This window comes from Rhinatrema bivittatum, chromosome 5 (assembly GCF_901001135.1).
Source record: "Rhinatrema bivittatum chromosome 5, aRhiBiv1.1, whole genome shotgun sequence".
In the NCBI taxonomy this organism is placed as follows: Eukaryota; Metazoa; Chordata; class Amphibia; order Gymnophiona; family Rhinatrematidae; genus Rhinatrema; species Rhinatrema bivittatum.
Window position 1 is genome coordinate 18,762,490 of NC_042619.1, and position 17,468 is coordinate 18,779,957.

Consider the following 17,468-nt stretch of genomic DNA (forward strand, 5'->3'; position numbering starts at 1 on the left):
GGGTACTAGCAATTATAGCATAGGGTTACCACCTCAACTTCACTACTCTTCCTGCAGACTCCCCGCCTCTGCAAGCATGGAGTCTGACCAGCCACTTGGCTCACTTACAACAAGAAGTATTCCTTCTTCTGCAATCAAACGCTATAGAACCCGTCCCTCCCTCTCAGCAAGGAAAGGGATTCTACTCCAGGTACTTCCTGTTACCAAAGAAATCAGGGGGGCTTCGTCCCATCTTAGACCTTCGAGCCCTCAACAAGTACCTTCAAAAAGAAAAGTTCAAGATGGTAACCCTGGGCTCGCTTCTCCCTCTACTGCAAAGAGGGGATTGGCTATGCTCTCTCGACCTCAAAGACGCTTATACCCACATTGCGATAACACAATCCTATCGCAAGTACCTGCGGTTTCTGGTGGGCCGAAACCATTACCAATATCGAGTACTACCTTTCGGCCTGGCATCTGCACCACGAGTCTTTACCAAATGCCTCGTCGTGGTAGCAGCATTCCTCAGGAAGGAAGGTGTCCACGTCTACCCCTACCTGGACGATTGGTTAATCAGGGCCTCCACCCAACAGATTGCTCAATCCTCCCTAAAATTGACAATTCAAACACTCCTTTCCTTAGGGTTTCTTGTCAATTACGAGAAATCTTGCTTAGTCCCATCTCAAACCTTATCCTTCATTGGGGCAGACTTGGACACCTTACAGGCAAAGGCTTACCTTCCTCATCAAAGGGTCCAGACTCTGATATCCCTAGCTCGCCAGCTCCAGTCTCAAAACACTGCCACAGCTCGCCAATTCCTCGTTCTCCTTGGACACATGGCATCCTCAGTTCAAGTCACTCCCATGACCCGACTAGCCATGAGAGTTACCCAATGGACTCTGCGACACCAATGGATTCAAGCTCTTCAGCCTCTGTCCTCCATTGTCACAATTACACAAGCGCTACGCCTGTCTTTAACCTGGTGGACGACTCAAGTCAACCTCCTTCAGGGCTTACCTTTTCTTCTACCAGATCCACAAGTAATCCTAACCACCGATGCTTCCCACATCGGTTGGGGGGCCCATGTGGACGATTTACAAACTCAAGGCCTCTGGTCTCGAGAGGAAGCCGAACACCAGATAAATTTCTTGGAACTGCGAGCAATCCGCTATGCGCTCAGAACTTTCCAAGCTCACCTATCGAATCAGATAATCTTGATCCAGACAGACAACCAGGTGGCCATGTGGTACATAAACAAGCAGGGAGGCACAGGCTCCTTCCTTCTGTGTCAGGAAGCTGCGCAGATTTGGGCAGAAGCCCTCTCCCACTCCATGTACCTCAGGGCCACCTACCTGCCGGGAGTAGACAATGTATTGGCAGACCAGCTGAGCCGTGTCTTCCAACCACACGAGTGGTCACTCAATCCTCTCGTAGCGACCTCTCTGTTTCACAAGTGGGGTTATCCCGACATAGACCTCTTTGCGTCTCCTCAGAACCACAAAGTGGACAATTACTGCTCTCTCATTCGGAGCCAGCACTCTCGGCCGAGGGATGCCTTCTCCCTCAAGTGGGCAACCGGTCTGCTCTATGCATTCCCTCCACTTCCTCTTCTGTCGAGGACTCTCGTGAAGCTACGCCAGGACGGAGGAACCATGATCCTGATAGCACTGCACTGGCCACGCCAAGTGTGGTTTCCCATACTCCAGGATCTCTCCATCTGCAGGCACATTCCCTTGGGGACGGACCCGCATCTACTCACTCAAAACGACGGATGCCTCCTCCATCCCAACCTCCAGGCCTTGTCCCTGACGGCATGGATGTTGAAAGGTTAGTCCTTCAGCCTTTTAACCTTTTGGATACGGTTTCTCGTGTCCTGATAGCTTCGCGAAAGCCCTCCACCAGAAGATCCTATTCATATAAATGGAAAAGGTACACATCATGGTGCACTTCTCAGTCCCTTGATCCCCTTTCCTGTCCAATCTCTAACTTCTTGGACTATTTATGGCATCTCTCAGAATCAGGTCTTAAAACCTCTTCCATAAGGATGCATGTCAGTGCGGTAGCCGCCTTCCATAAAGGTATCAGGGGTGTCCCTATCTCAGTACAACCCTTGGTAACACGCTTTCTTAAAGGCTTGCTCCATCTGAAGCCACCCTTACGTCCTCCGGCCCCATCTTGGGACCTTAATCTGGTTCTTGGTCGTCTAATGAAACCACCTTTCGAACCTCTGCACTCCTGTGAATTAAAGTATCTCACATGGAAAATGTTATTCCTTTTGGCTATCACTTCAGCACGCAGGATTAGTGAATTACAGGCCCTAGTCACCTACCCGCCTTACACTAAACTCCTGCAGGACCGGGCGGTACTCCGCACTCACCCTAAATTTTTACCTAAGGTAGTTTCGGAGTTTCATGTCAATCAATCCATAATACTACCTATCTTTTTTCCCAGGCCCCACTCCAACTCTGGGGAACAGACTCTGCATACCTTAGACTGTAAACGAGCTCTAGCTTTTTACCTAGACCGTACAGTTTCTCACAGAAAGAGCACTCAATTATTCGTCTCTTTCCATCCTAACAAGTTAGGACAACCTGTGGGTAAGCAGGCTCTTTCCTCCTGGTTGGCGGACTGCATTTCTTTTTGCTATCAGCAAGCTGGCATTCCTTTCCAAGACCGTGTAAAAGCACACTCTGTGAGGGCCATGGCGACTTCAGTAGCACACCTTCGATCGGTGCCGCTTCCTGATATCTGTAAGGCTGCCACCTGGAGTTCTCTCCATACCTTTGCAGCCCACTATTGTTTGGACAAAGCTGGAAGACAGGACTCCATCTTCGGCCAATCTGTCTTGCGTAACCTTTTTCCAACATGATGTACCAACACCCTTCCACCTTCCCGGTAGGGTGCGGATGCTCGTTCCCAAATTACACCCCAGTTGTTGTGCCTGTTGCACGCCGTTGGGTGCCTTTGGTGCAAGTCAGGACATCCTCAGCTCGGTACTCACCCATTTGTGAGGACAACCATCCTGCTTGTCCTGTGAGAAAGCAAATGTTGCTTACCTGATGTAACAGGTGTTCTCACAGGACAGCAGGATGTTAGGCCTCACGAAACCCGCCCGCCACCCCGCGGTGTTGGGTTCGTTTTCTTTTTTACTTTTTCAGCACTGCCTGTAGCTTTGAAAATCAGACTGAAGGGAGACCCCTGCTGGCTGCAGGGTCAGTGCCGTGCTAGGCATGCCCAGTAGGGGCCAGTCAAAGTTCTGTTAAACTTTGACAGACGTTTTCCGTGGTGGGCTCCATCCTCGATGTCACCCATTTGTGAGGACTAACATCCTGCTGTCCTGTGAGAACACCTGTTACATCAGGTAAGCAACATTTGCTAAACCTGCAGTCTGGAGAGAGAGGAAAAAAAAAAAAGATTAAAAGACAATTTCTGGATCCTCCCAGGAGGTTTGAGGTCCTGGTGGGGCCATGCCCCCTGGTTGATGTGGACGAGCAGGGGGTTGGTGACCCTTCTAATAGCTCAGTCTGGAGGTCTGTGGGATAGACATCTGGTGGTCCGGATCCCTCATGCCCCATGAGACAGTGGTGGGATCTGCTGGCAGTTCTGCACAGTAAGAGAGGAGCAGGGAAGTATCCCTTTTATACAGTTTGTCCTGGGCTGGGTTGCTAACGTTTGGCGAAAGAAGACTAATATAGCCAGTAGTCTGTTTTTTTCTGATCTGCCATGCAGCCTGCGCTCCTGGAACCTGAACCTCTGCACCAAAGGAAAGTATTGGTTTCTATGAATCTATCTGTGCAGTAGTGGGGTTCCGGGGGGAAGCTACCTTAGCAGCTCGATGAGATCAGCAATGGGGTTTTTCAGCAGCTTCTCTGCCTGTGGAGGAGACTAGGTGTTGGCTTCATAGCGCTGTTCCTCTGCTTACCGTTGTGGTGCTGGTGGTGCTGCAGATGCAGGGAGGATCAGCATGTGTGTGGGCAAAAACTTCATAGCGTTTGGAGGTCTGTGTCGATTATGGCTACTTCGGTAGAACAAGCCTCACATGTGACTGGGTCTAGCGTTGAAGCTTTCCCCGTCAGCTCGGAAATGACAGCCATTTTTGATTCCCTAGCAGCTTCAGTGGGAGAGGCAAGGGAGTCCCCTCCTCAACTATCAGCAGCGGTTCCCTGTCTCACAGAGGTGCAGAGAGGCACTTGCACTGAGGAGTAGTCTCTGGTTCTTGTAGAGGTCTGCTGGTTTTAATTTGCTTATGCACAAAGCGTGTTCCCTGTACATACCTGGATCAGTCCAGACCCTGGGTTATGTCACCAAGCCAGCAGAGGGAGGCAGAGAAAACATTCTAATGACTCTGACGTATACCCTGGAGCACCTCCTGCAGTCCATCAGTATTTCTCTGTCTCCCAGCAGAGGTGGACGTCCCTAACCCCTGCAGTCTGTGGTACTTTGTTATTTTTTAGTCAGGTAGTTTAGGAGTTAATTTTTTTGCAGGCTTTCTTTTTCTTTCGAAGAGAGCCTGTTCTTTTCATTTAAGTTATTTAAAAAAAAAAAGGTTTTATTTTTTCTTCACAGCCGTTTCACTGCCTCCCGGGAGGTTGCCAAGTCCTGGGAGGACTATCCCTCCTGGTTTTTGAGGCTGCCGGAGTTGGGGAGGTTTTGAACCCAGCAACCACTCCTGGCAGGGGTGATACCGGGGGGCCCGGCTCACTCACCCTACTTGGAGCAGCTCCTGGAGGCCGCAGCATTTCGGTCAGGAAAAAAATAAAAATAATTCTTCACAGCTGAATTGTTGTTTACTTATCTTTTGGTGTTCGGTGGGCCCGTGCCTTTGTTTTTCACCGGGGTTTCTTTTAGTTTTTTAGTTTATTTCATACTTTTTATTTCGCGCCGTTTTTTCTTTATAATGCCGCAAGGCGCAGCCTGCCGCGCTTGTGAAGATGCGCTCGCGTCTCTGTAGGGAGAGTCTCTGTTCATCCTGTCTCCCCGGGGGGGGGGAAGGCTCATCAAGTTTGCCAATTTAAAAAAAAAAAAGGGACTCTGCCACTTTGCGCGGCCCCAAAATCTTGGCCCAGCTGCTCTCCTGCCCCAGACTCTTTTCGCTGCAGTGCGGGAACTGAGGCACTCCTGTCTACTCTGAGGGTGGCGGCACAACAAGCTATTCAGGGTGCTTCTGACCCGCCTCCGCTGTCGCCGCAGCTGGCGGTCCCTGGGGGGGGGACAAGCCGCGCGAAACAGGGCCATATTTATTGGCTGAAAGCCTGGAGGAGATTTCAGATTCTTCTTCTGCCTTTTCAGGGGATTTTGTTCGTTTTCTTCGCAAAGCTTACAAATCTAAGAAATTTCATAAGAGACATAAGAGTCTCTCATCTGAACAGAGGTCAGCTCCAATTGTCCCCTTTGTCAGGGTCCGGATCAGACAATTTTTTCTTTTTCAGATGATTCTGAGCATGGCTTTTTTGTCCCACTAAAACCCCAGAAGGGGAGTATCAACTACAACTGTCTCTGTGGGTGAAATTCAGGTCCAGTCTCTCCTGGTGGCTTTCACGAGACTACTTGTGGCGGATTGTTCCTTCTTGGAATTTGAATTTGGTGCTGAAGGTCCTTTGTGGTCCACCTTTTGAGCCTTTGTGAAGATCAATGTTGAAGAATGTAACATTGAAGGTGGATTTTCCGGTGGCAGTTTGTTCAGCCAGACGGATTTCAGAACTCCAGGCCTTGTTGTGTCTGGATCCTTTTCTTCAGTTTACTGAGGAGAGGGGTGTCGTTAACACACCACACCTTCCTTCTTGCCGAAGGTAGTTTCTGCATTTTATCTTAGATAGTGGAAATTTCCTCTTTTAGGGGCCTGGATTCAGATCCACAGGCAAAGGAATTGTACTTGTTTGTATGTTTGGGAATTGTTGCACTATTTGAAAATGACTAATAGTTTCCGTCGTTCAGATCATTTCTTTCCTCTGTTTGGTGGAGCAAAGAAAAGGAATAAAGCGTCTAAGGCGACCATAGTGAGATGGCTTAAGGAGGCCATTGCATCAGCTTATGTCTGTAAGGGGTGTTCGGTGCCTGAGGGGCCACAAGCCCATTCTACCAGGGCACAGGCGGTGTCCTGGGCTGAGTGTCGTTTGGTATCCCCACAAGAAATTTGTCGAGCGGCAACTTGGTTGCCTTTGCACAATTTTGGATGCATCATAATTCCACTGTTCCCTGTACGTACCGGATCAGTCCAGACTCCTGGTTGTGCCTCCGCACCAGCAGATGGAGACAGAGCAAAACTTGTCAGGCTCCCCCTATATATACCAGGGTGCCACCCACAGCCTGTCAGTATAACTCTGTCTCCAGCAGATGGTCAGATGCCTACCCACAGTCTTGCCTGATTCAGTTAGGTGTTAGTGTATAGGTGTAAGGGGCTAGTTTTAGGCTTTTGTCTCTTCCTTCTCCTTGCGGTAAAGTTAAAAAAAAAAAAAAAAAAAGGGAGTTTTTGGTTGCAGGTTCTCCAGAGGATCGGGCCTGAGCCTCTCAGGGGGTTGCTAGGTCCCGAGGGGGCCATCCCCCCTGGTAGTAGGCTGCTGTGGCCAAGGGTCGAGGACCCTGCAGGTGAGAACCGGCCCAGCCGAGGTGATACCGGGGAGCCCGGCTCACTCACCCCAACCAGGCCGCTTCAGTACTCGCCGGGGGACAGCGTCATGTTGCCTTTTCAAAAAAAAAAAAAATTTGAGGTAAGTTCTCGCGGCGGCGGCTCAGCGGCGCGTTTGATTGTGTTTGTCGGCTCCTTCCTCCCTGATCGCCGCGGTCGGCTCCTTCCTCCCTGATCGCCCCTGATCGCCGCGGTCGGCTCCTTCCTCCCTGATCGCCGCGGTTTCCGGTGAGTTGATTTAAAAAAAAAAAAAAAAAAAAGACATTTTGATTTTTTTGAGGCTTTCAGTTTATTTTCAGTTCGGGGGCGCGGACTGGCCCGGCCTGCCGCGTGGCGCGGTGGCCCGGCCTGCCGCGTGGCGCGGCCTGTCGGGGGCGCGGACCGGCCCGGCGTGGCGCGGCCTGTCGGGGGCGCAGACCAGCCCGGCCTGCCGCGTGGCGCGGCTTGCAGGAAGGCGCGCGGTTCTCACGGGAGAGTTCTCGCTCCCTAGGCGGCGCGGTTTGACCTGGCCTGCCGCGTGGTGCGGCCTGCGGGTCGGCGCGCGCGGCTCTCAAGGGTAACCTCCTGCCGCGTGGTGCGGTCTGGGCGGCCTGCGGGTCGGCGCGCGCGGCTCACAGTGGTGAGGGGGCAAGAGGAGGTGCGGCCTGCGGGTCAGCGCACGCACGTGGAGCTGGGTCCATCGGGGACGCGCGAACGGGTGCTCGGTAGGCTGATCGGGATGCCGGTCGCGCTGGGGGCCCCTCCCGCGGCGTTACCGCAGTGGCTACAGGCAGAGGCAGCATAAGACGCCATCTTAGCCGGTAGCCCTGGTTGGCTCGCCATCCTCCACGGGGGGTAGGATCTTCCCTCCCTCCCTCTCTCTCTCTCCCCCTCTCCCCATAGCACACGGGACGGAGACTGTGTGTACGCCCGCGGGCCCTTCGGGGGAGGGAGCAGAGAGCATCTCAGGTTCCAAAAAGAGCAGTGGCTCGGTGCTAGGGCTGCATCGCATGCAGAAGGTGTGCTCAATTCAGCTACTTGGGGATGCTACCTAAGTCGGATACCTCCCTCTTTTATTTTGCCCATACTGCGTAGGGCTGGCGGAGGCCTTAGGTCTCGCAGGCGTACAGCAGGAGAGGCCTGGGGGCCACTGCGGGATTTTTGCGGGCAAGGCAGGCTCAGAGGGCCCTCCCGCCACATGACACCTCGGCTTCCTCAGAGGACACGTTGGAACAGGAGGTTTTGGAGAGCCTGTCCCCACCCCCGAGGGGGGTAGAGGTAGACGGAGCCATGCCGCCAGGGTCTCTTCCGTCTCTTCCATAGGGCCGATCTTAGACCCTTCATACCAGCCGGCCTGGAGCACTTAGGGATTCTCCGGAGAAGTCTAGGCTCGCTCCCATGGACCTGGAGGACGTCTGGGAAGTCCTGCGAGCTCCCAGGGTGGACGCAGACGTGTCAGCGGTCATGAAGCACCCAACCATACCGGTCCTACGGCTCTGTAGGGGCTTCAGGATCGGTTCTGGAGGGTCTTCAGGATCGAAAGTCGGAGATCCAATTGAAGAAGATCCCTGAGGTTTCGGCCCTAGGGGTTCTGGACAGCATTTGGCAGTATTTGTCAAGAGCCGGTCTAGGCTAGGTCCTACGACTTCTGGCCAATGAGGGCCAGTCGGAAGAGGAGGCTCGCCAGGCGGACACCGAGAGCCGGTAGTGGTCTACAGTGCAGGTGCCCGGTATGATCGTCTGCGGACCTTGGCACGCTCCGTGGCTGCTACGGGCTCGACGAGCCGATTGCTGTCGGGGCAGGATGAGTCGGCGGATGGTGCGCCCGGGTCCATGCCGGGGTCCTTCAAGGGGAAGCTGCGGTTCGGGAAGGAGTTGGAGAAGATGGTTTAACTTCGATGGAAGTTAGTCCCGTTCCAGGTCATCCTTCTCATCCAGCCCTCTCTTTTCGGGGGGAAACCGGTGGGCTCGTGCCCAGGGGCTCCTTCCCCTCGGTCCCCCGGACATCAGGAGACTCGGTTGTTTGGCTCTCTTCTCAGAGGAATGGGCCAGGATCACGTCAGAGCGCGGAGTACTGCCGGTAGTCAAACACCGTACGGGGACGCAGACAAACACTGAGCGGTCCAGTGGACCTTGCAAAGATGGTTCGATCTGGGAGCAGTGGGGCCGGTCCCGCATCAGGAGCGAGGAAACGGACATTTCTCCACTTCCTTCGTAGTTCCATAGCAGGAAAGACACTTCTGGCCCATACCAGATCGCAAGGGGGTCAACAGATGGCGGCGTCTCCCGTTCTTCGTAAGAGGGCGCCATGGCCCGCCATGGCTGGACGGGAGTTCCCAGCATCCCTGAATCTCCCGGAGGCTTATCTGCGTGGCGGGTCCAGTGCAGATCTCCAGAAACATCTCCGGTTCTTCATCGGGGAGGACAGGCGTGCAGTGTCCAGCCTTGAGGACTATTACCAGGGGCATAGTGGTCGTAGCAGCACAGCCGCGGAGGGAGGACCTCTGTTACCCTTGTACCTGGACGGTTGCCTCTTCTGTCGCAGTCGGAGCAGTCGGAGCCCCTCTGTGGGGTCGCCATCACTAGCGACTGCAGTTGTACCTGGACGGTTGACTCTTCTGTCGCAGTCAGAGCAGTCGGAGCCCCTCTGTGGGGTCGCCATCACTAGCGACTGCAGTGGCAAACGTCACGAGGAGTCCTCTCGTTCCCGGTCAATCACGGGAGTTCTCTAAGAGCGTGGTTCGATACTACCCAGGGAACGGTATTCCGTTCGTCGGAGTGGGGCCACACTTGATCCATCACAATCCGCTTTGCTCTCCCGATGGAGCCCAGTGTCGGTACAGTCCTTCTCCCGTCACCATGGACGAAGCCAGAATGGACGGGGCTCACCACAGATGCGAGTTTCGTTGCTCTGGGGTTGGAAGGCTGTTCAGGACCGTTGGGCTGCTTCCGAGTCGCATCGGCCGATCTATGGAGAGTCGGTCCGGGTCCTCTCAGACAACGCGACAATGGTGATCTCCAGCATTAGGCACTGGGGATCCAGAAGTCAGGTGGTGGTCTTCGAGGCTAGTAGCCTGCGGCAGTGGATGGAGCGCCACCTGCTGCGCTTAGCAGCGTCTCGCGTAACAAGGGTCGGCGACGTTCAGGCGGATTTCAGGCGCCAGTGTAGGTCCAGGAGAATGATTTCTGACAGCAGGGCCTCCCATCTCATCTGCGTCACATGGGACACGCCGGCCAGGGACCTGAGGGCGATGTTCTAGACTTGACCTGCCGGAGGGACAAAGGGGACAAGAGGAGCAGATGCCCTAACGTTGCCGTGGTCCACGACGATTCTTCGGTACGTCTCCCTCCTTGGCCTCTGATCAGCGGAATCCTTCGGCGCCTGGAGTTCTATCCATCCAAGGTGGTTAGAGTGACTCCTGGATGGCCAGGAAGGCCCTAGTTGCCTATTTCCTCGACCTGGCGGTGGAGGGACCGGGGTGCTTGCCGTGTCTTCCGGTTTCGGTTTCCTCCTCCAGATTCCTATGTGTTTTCGATCAGGTAGATCACTTGAGCGGGCGGCATGGTTTTTGAACGGCATCGCATAAGGGGGCAAAGGCTACTTTGCTGCGATGCTGAGATCACGGAAGGAGTCAACTTGCTTGACGTGGGGTGCGTTTGCAATATCTTCGATTCCTGGTTCGTTTAACGGTCGATCCCCGTTACTCGGGCTTCCGTTTTCAGCTGTTTGCCTTCTACACCGTGGTTTGACACTCGGTCTATCCTGTGGCTATCCTGGGGTTACCTAAGGGTTCAGGTAGCGGTTCTCGGTGAAGTTCGGGAGTTATTGTTATTGAAGTGAGATTTTAGCGGTACGTCTGGTTTGGACCCGGGTCCCGGAGGAGCGGATCACTTGCGGACACCTTGAAGGTTCAGTGTCCTTCCTGGTTTTGGAGTGTGATCCTCGTAGCCCTGGGTGCTCCTTCCTTCACATTATTTCACACAGGCAACCTTCAGGACCTTCAGTTGAAGACAGTGGTCTGGGTGGCGGTTGCGTCTGCCAGAGGAGTGTCAGGGGGTTTAGGCCCCAGGGTGCAGGGAATTTTCTTGCGAGTACTGGAAGCCGGGGAGACGCTGCGGGGGGATGCTACGCATGGTTCCCTTATTTCTCCCACAGGTGGTATTCTCCTTGCATCAGGATCTCTAGGGGTCGGAGCCATCGGCAAGCGATCTGAGGAAGGTGGAAGTGCGCGAATGTTTTTCCACCGGTAGTTGGGGGTGTCAAATAAACTCGCCCCTTTTTGGTTTCTCAGGGCCAAAGGAGGAGTAATAGAGCCTCCAAGGCTACCCTGGCTCACTGGTTGAAGGTGATTTTCGGGTCCGCTTCATTCCCTTTGCGGTAAATGGGTCCAGCGAGGGCTCAAGGGCTGTTCGAGGTCCCAGGCGGCGTCCTGGGATAGTGTATGTGGACCTCTGCACTGGGAAATTGCAGGGTTGTCTCTCTTCGCATCCTGGGATACTTTTGCGGGTCATTATATTTTGGATGTTCGGGGTGCAAGGGATGGCAACTTCGGAGCAGGTGTTTTAGAGCGGGCCTCTCTGGATCCCATCCCAAGTAATGTCAGCTCTGGTACATCCCAGGAGTCTGGACTGATCCGGTACGTACAGGGAAAGGAAAATTAGGGCTTACCTCCGATCATTTTCGTTCCTGTAGTACCAAGGATCAGTCCAGAGTCCTGCCCTCTGTGTTTTCTCAGTTTTTTCGGAGAGTCCGCAGTGTGTGTGTGCTCTTTCTGTTATGCGAATGTTGCGTGATTTCCTTTTGATTAGCTATATGCTAATTTCGCTTCCGGGGCTAGTCTCTCGTTGGGGACTGTGGGCCCGGAGTTCCTCCGGTTCCTAGGCCGGGGGTTTTTAGTTCGTGTTTAGTTGTCAGAGTTCTGCTTTGACATTGCGTTATACTGACAGGCTGTGGGTGGCACCCTGGTATATATAGGGGGAGCCTGACAAGTTTTGCTCTGTCTCCATCTGCTGGTGCGGAGGCACAACCCAGGAGTCTGGACTGATCCTTGGTACTACAGGAACGAAAATTATCGGAGGTAAGCCCTAATTTTCCTTTATTGCCTGGTTATGTGTGCAGTACAAGAGGTGGGTTTTAGAGAGGGTGTGTTGCAAGTGGGTCTTTCAGGGTCACGACCAGGGCAGGGGTGCTTGGGTATATCCCAGGGTTGGGACTGATTTGGATATGAACAGTAAAAGAAAATAGGTTCTTACCTGCTAATTTTTGTTCCTGGAATACCATAGATCAATCCAGAGTCCCGCACTCTCTGGAAAGACCTCTCTTTTTCTCTGCTATGTTTAGTTTTCTGAGTTCAGTTAATCCGTGCAGATATGTTAGTTTGTTGACGGAGTTAGTTGTGTTTTCAGACTACATATTGAACAATGGGCCCGGCTCTAGGGCGTTACCTATTCCCTGCTATTGTAGGAGATGACAAATATTTAGAAGTTTACTCATCGTGGCTTAGGTACCGGTTATACTGAGGGACTGCAGGTGGCACCCTGCCTAGCTTAGTAAAGCTTTTCTTCTCTGCCTCCATCTGCTGGTAAGGATACAGAACTCTGTTGCCTGGACTAATCTGTGGTATTCAGAGAATGGAAATTAGCAGGTAAGAACCAATTTTCCTTGTCTCTAGTTTGATGGATAAGACTCCATCATCAGAATTTCAGACCCAATACAATAGTCGAATCAGAAGCAGAGACCTATGCGGTCTCTAATACTTATATGCATTTGCATCATTGAATCATTTTCATATTGGTTTTCTATCCTGCAGAGAAGGTGACTTTTGCTGCCGTAACCTTTCAGTGTGGAGATACACGAGTAGTAAATTCCTGAGAAGTAGCGCACAGTAATGCATTGATTGCTCAGGAGTATCAGAGGGGTTACAGAAGTGGGGATTCCATAGACGGAGCTGCAGAGTGATACTTGTGCAATTTTTGCCTGCTCTGTTCTTGAATTGAGTGTCCCTAGTACTCACAGGCTCGCTGTCAGATACTCAGTTTAACACCTAAAAAGTACAAAAGAAAGCAGTTATGAAATTATAAATGGATCGGTGAAGCAACCAGCTGCTTATCATCCGTAAGCTGGTTAATTTCACTCCTTGCTCCCTGCAGCATGAAGGATGAGACATGAGCTCGAGTGAAGGGTGAGGTGCTGCTGTTCCTGTAGGAGCATTGAATCATAGAATCTAAAATTCACAAAAACCCCAACACATATATTAGGGTAGGCATTGCACCTGTGACAATCCTGGCTCTGGATTAGTTCCCGTCCCCTGTGTTTTGATTTCTTCCTCCTCTCTGAGTCTCCAATTGCCTTGTTTGAGAGTTTGGAAATAGGACATCTTGCTAAAAAGATCCCTTTCTGTCTTCAAGGTTTAGTGCCATTCAGTGCCCAGCAGCAGTTCTCAGGTCTCTACCCTCGGGCTCGCACCTACAGCAGACTTCACAAGCCTCTGGAGACCAACCTGCCGTTGGCATGCTGGCCACAAATGGGCACGGCCCACCGCTCCCTGCCAAGGCCACTTCCCAGCAGCCTAAAGGAATTATGGGCATGTTCACTGGGAAGACAGCCTCCAAATCCCAGGATACGCAGAAGGAGTCTAAAGCTGAGGGGCACGAAGTGACTGCGGTGAGTTGGTTGTTTATCCACCCTTTGCCTGCATAAAGTGATAATTCAGTTTCTCCCTGCATGGGGATGGGGTTGGGGTAAGGGTTACGGAGGAGGAGGAAGGTCTCACTGTTATGGGGCCCCTGTTTTCTTGAGAAAAGGAGTCATTGTATTTATTAAAAAAAAAAAAAATTATATTCTGCCTAATGCACTGAAAGATGTTCAGAGCAGCTGACCACTAAAAACATAAAAACCTGGTTAAGCAAGGCCTGGTCTATCTCGGGCTAGTTGCCAGTCAGCAGTTGTGAAGTCGCACCAATCAGCTGCCTGCTGTTTTCTTTTTGGTGGCTGGCACAGCTGAAAAACAGAGAGGACTGTTTTTCCTGCTGCAGCTAGGAGTGTTTCCAACTCTCTCCACTCAGCCTCCCTCACTTGCTTCCTCAAAGGGCCCTCTAGCCTGCTGTTTCCTTCCCTTCCACCCCCTCCTTTAAGTTGGGCCTGAATCCTAGGTGGCCGCTGCACTGCCTGGCCTTGCTGTGATCAGTAGTTCTTCTCAGCTCCAGCTTCTCTTGTGCACGGTGGTTCCTGCCTGCAGTGCTGGCATGCTGTTGCCTCTCTCCCTCGGAGTCCTGGGGTGGCCTGGCTATCTCTCTGCATCCAGCCATCTCTAAGTCCCACGCAGGTGGTGCTATCAGTGCAGCCCTCAAAAATTAAAGTTGCTGTCTGCTGCATGCATCCAGCCATGGTAAAATAGTTATATGTCGCCTAGTGCTGCTGGCTGTTGCTACAAAATACCTGTCTGCCTCCCTCAGACCATCTGTCCTATGGGGTCAGTATAGTGTATATGAGAGAGAGACAGAGGAAGGGTGAATGTATGTGCAAGAGATAGGAAGCGTGATAATACGTGTGAATGAGACAGAGGAAGCCATGAGAGAGTGTGTGTGTGTGTGTGAAAGAGACTGAAGAAGCTTGTGTGTTTATGTGAGAGACAGGAAGTGTGTTTGTATGAGAGACAGGAGGATTGTGTATGTGTGTGTGTGTATGAAAGATACAGAGGAAGCGCACATATACATAGCTATGCTCGCCTTCAGGTGAATTTTCAAAGGTAAAGTGCATTTGCATATGTAAAACTCCTGAAAATCAGACCCTATGTCTCTCACCTTTACCCGTGTAAGTGGGCTTTTGAAAATTGCTATATCATCATGTTACATTTACATGCATAACTCCTTTGAGTGTGTGTGTGTGTGCGCTCCGGGCTAACGGTGGAGCGCACTGTTAGCCCAGGTTTGGATGCGCATTTTCGACACGCTAGCTTTTCCCCTTATACAGTAAGGGGTAATAGCGCGTCAAAAACGCGTGTCCAACCCTCCCGAAACTAATAGCGCCGGCAATATGCAAATGCATGTTGATGACCCTATTAATTATTCCCGCACGATACAGAAAGTAAAATGTGCAGGCAAGCCGCACATTTTACTTTCAGAAATTAACGCCTGCCCAAACGTAGGCGTTAATTTCAGCTGGCACCGGGGAAGTGCACAGAAAAGCAGAACAAACTGCTTTTCTGTACACCCTCCGACTTAATATCATGGCGATATTAAGTCGGAGGCCCCAAAAGTGTAAAAAAAAAAATTAAAAAAATTAAAAATCAGCCCGCAGATCGGAAGATGGACGCTCAATTATGCCGGCGTCTTATTCCGAACCCGTGGCTGTCAGTGTGTTTGAGAACCGCCGCCAGAAAAATTGAGCGTCGGCTGTCAAACCTGCTGACAGCCAGCGCTCCTGTCAAAAAGGAGGCGCTAGGGACACTAGCGCGTCCCTAGCCACCCTCCTGAATCGCGCGCCCAGGAGAGTGGCCTGTGCGCGAGCTGGGAGAGCGAGTGCTCGCCAGCTCTCCCGCACGTTTTTCTGTGTCAGCCTGTATGTTGGCATATCACCTGCAGTCCCTCAGTATGTATTTCTCTGTCTCCAGCTGATGGTAGAAGTGCAAAACCTGCAGTCGACTGGTTGAATGAACAGTTTACTCCCAGGGGTGGTTAGGCCCCTTAGAGGGGGCTATCCTCCTGGTCGAGTGAGGGCAGGCAGGGGATCAGTGATCCTTTGGTGCAATATGGTGTGTTTCTCTTTGGGCTATCTGGGTGTGGGATGTCTGTGACTGTAGTGTGATTTGTTTACCGTTGTCTCTGAATGTGGTGTGTTTGCATTTCTCTGTGTGACTGTGATGTGATGTAGTAGTCTTTTTCTCTGTGTCTGGGCATGGTTTTGTGTATCTGCCATTTGGTGTGTCTGTCTCATTATTTGGGTGAGGTGTGGCCTGTGTTCTGGGTGGTCTGGTTGTTGTAATGTGTTTCTCTGTATAAGGTGATATGTCTGTGTCCCTGTGGGTGTGGTGTGTGTCTCCTTGGGCCTGTCTGCCTGTGTCTGTCTCTCTCTCGCTCAGGCCGATTCAGAAAAACGCGTGGGCCACTCTCCTGGGCACGCGATTCAGGAGGGTGGCCTATGCAAATTAGGGCCCGCGGTAAAAAGAGGCGCTAGAGACACTAGGGCGTCCCTAGCGCCTCTTTTTTAATGGAAGCGGCGGCTGTCAGCGAGTTTGACAGCCGACGCTCAATTTTGCCGGCGTCGGTTCTCAAACCCGCTGGCAGCCACAGGTTTGGAAACCGGACGCCGGCAAAATTGAGCGTCCGGTTTTCAAGCCGCGGGCCTATTTAAAATTCATTAATTTTTTTTAAATTAAACTTTTAGGACCTCCGACTTAATATCGCTATGTACACTTCCCCGGCACCGACAGAAATTAACGCCTACCTTTGGGTAGGCGCTAACTTCTGAAAGTAAAATGTGCGGCTTGGCTGCACATTTTACTTACTGAATCGCGCGGGAATAACTAATAGGGCCATCAATGTGCATTTGCATGTTGCGGGCGCTATTAGTTTTGGGGGGGGGGGTTTTGGACGTGCATTTTCGACGCGCTATTACCCCTTACTGAATAAGGGGTAGAACTAGCGCATCAAAAACGCACATCCAAACATATCGGCCCGTGTGTGTCCATCTGGTTGGGTAGTGTCTGTGTCTTTCTGACTTGTGAGTCTATGGATGGATATGGCTTATCTGTTTATGAGCAGGTCTGGAGTATCTGTATTTGGGAGTATTGTTTCTCTGTCTCTCTTCCTCTGGGTGTACAGTATCTCTGCATGGATGTGGGATATATGTGTTTCTGTGTTTGGGGAAGCCTGCTGTGTCTGTACTTGTCTCTGTCTGAGTGTGGCGTGTCTGTATCTCTCTCCATTTCTCTCTGGTGTCTCTGCCTTTCTGTGCTTGTCTGGTATCTGCCTCTGTGTTTGTGGGTATCTGTTTGCACCTTTCAGCAACCTGAAGAGAATAAAAATTGGAACTGTGAGCTTCTGGCTGGCAGTGTGATTGCCTGCTACTTGGCAAATGGTTCAACAGCTGAATGGTTGGTGAGAGACTTTGACACCAGGCCAGGAACCCAGGATACCATTTTGTGTGTGTGTGTAAATAATACACGGTGTAACCAAGCTTTGCTGGGTGGGGGCCCAACAACTTGTATGGCTGGAGGCGGGGGGGGGGGGGCCCTTGGCTCAAAATGTTTGCTCACCCTTATATTAGAAGGCAATTTTAAAACCCCCATGATACTGCGAATGAATTTTCAAAGGAGTACACCCCATGGAGTTTCCCTTGAAAATTCAGGTGGCGCACAGAATGTGGGGAGCTTTGTACCTGCATGAAAGCAGGTGTGCAGAGAAAGTACTTGCAGTGATTGGAAAGTAAAGTCACCACCCCCTTTTGCTCATAGATAAAAATGTGTGTGCTCTGAAACCAGCACACTTTTACTTGCGATTATTGTCCTTATAATGAACACAGCATATTGAAGAAACCATGAGGATTTCCAGCAGTTTGTCAAAGTGCACTCATTCACTGTAAGTAAATGTGTGATCAGAGAGATTCGCTCATAAGGACATAGGCTTTAGGGATTAGGCAGTCCAGCAAAATTACTAAGGGATCCCATGGAAGAATAATGTCTGTGATTTCACATATTCAAACAATGACTGGGCAGTTCCATGATACACATGAAGGTACCCTGCTCTCCACACTCCCACCAGAACAGGCTGGATTGCTTGAGTGTATATGTAGATTATTTTTAACTGTTCAGATGTTAGGTACCAGCAGTACAGGATATTAATCCTGTTTTCTTCTTTTCTGGCTCTTAGGTGTCAATCTACATTG

The 17,468-nt window shown here is 51.5% G+C and overlaps 1 protein-coding gene across 2 annotated transcripts in view; it reads left to right on the forward strand.

Annotated features, from left to right (window-relative positions):
• Nucleotides 1-17,468, forward strand: part of POLD3 (DNA polymerase delta 3, accessory subunit) — a 128,385-nt gene that overhangs the window by 35,680 nt on the left and 75,237 nt on the right. For both annotated transcript variants that reach the window (XM_029602080.1, XM_029602079.1), the window contains one exon: nucleotides 12,992-13,247. In XM_029602080.1, the coding sequence (XP_029457940.1) occupies nucleotides 12,992-13,247 (256 nt within the window). The remainder of the gene's footprint in view (nucleotides 1-12,991; nucleotides 13,248-17,468) is intronic.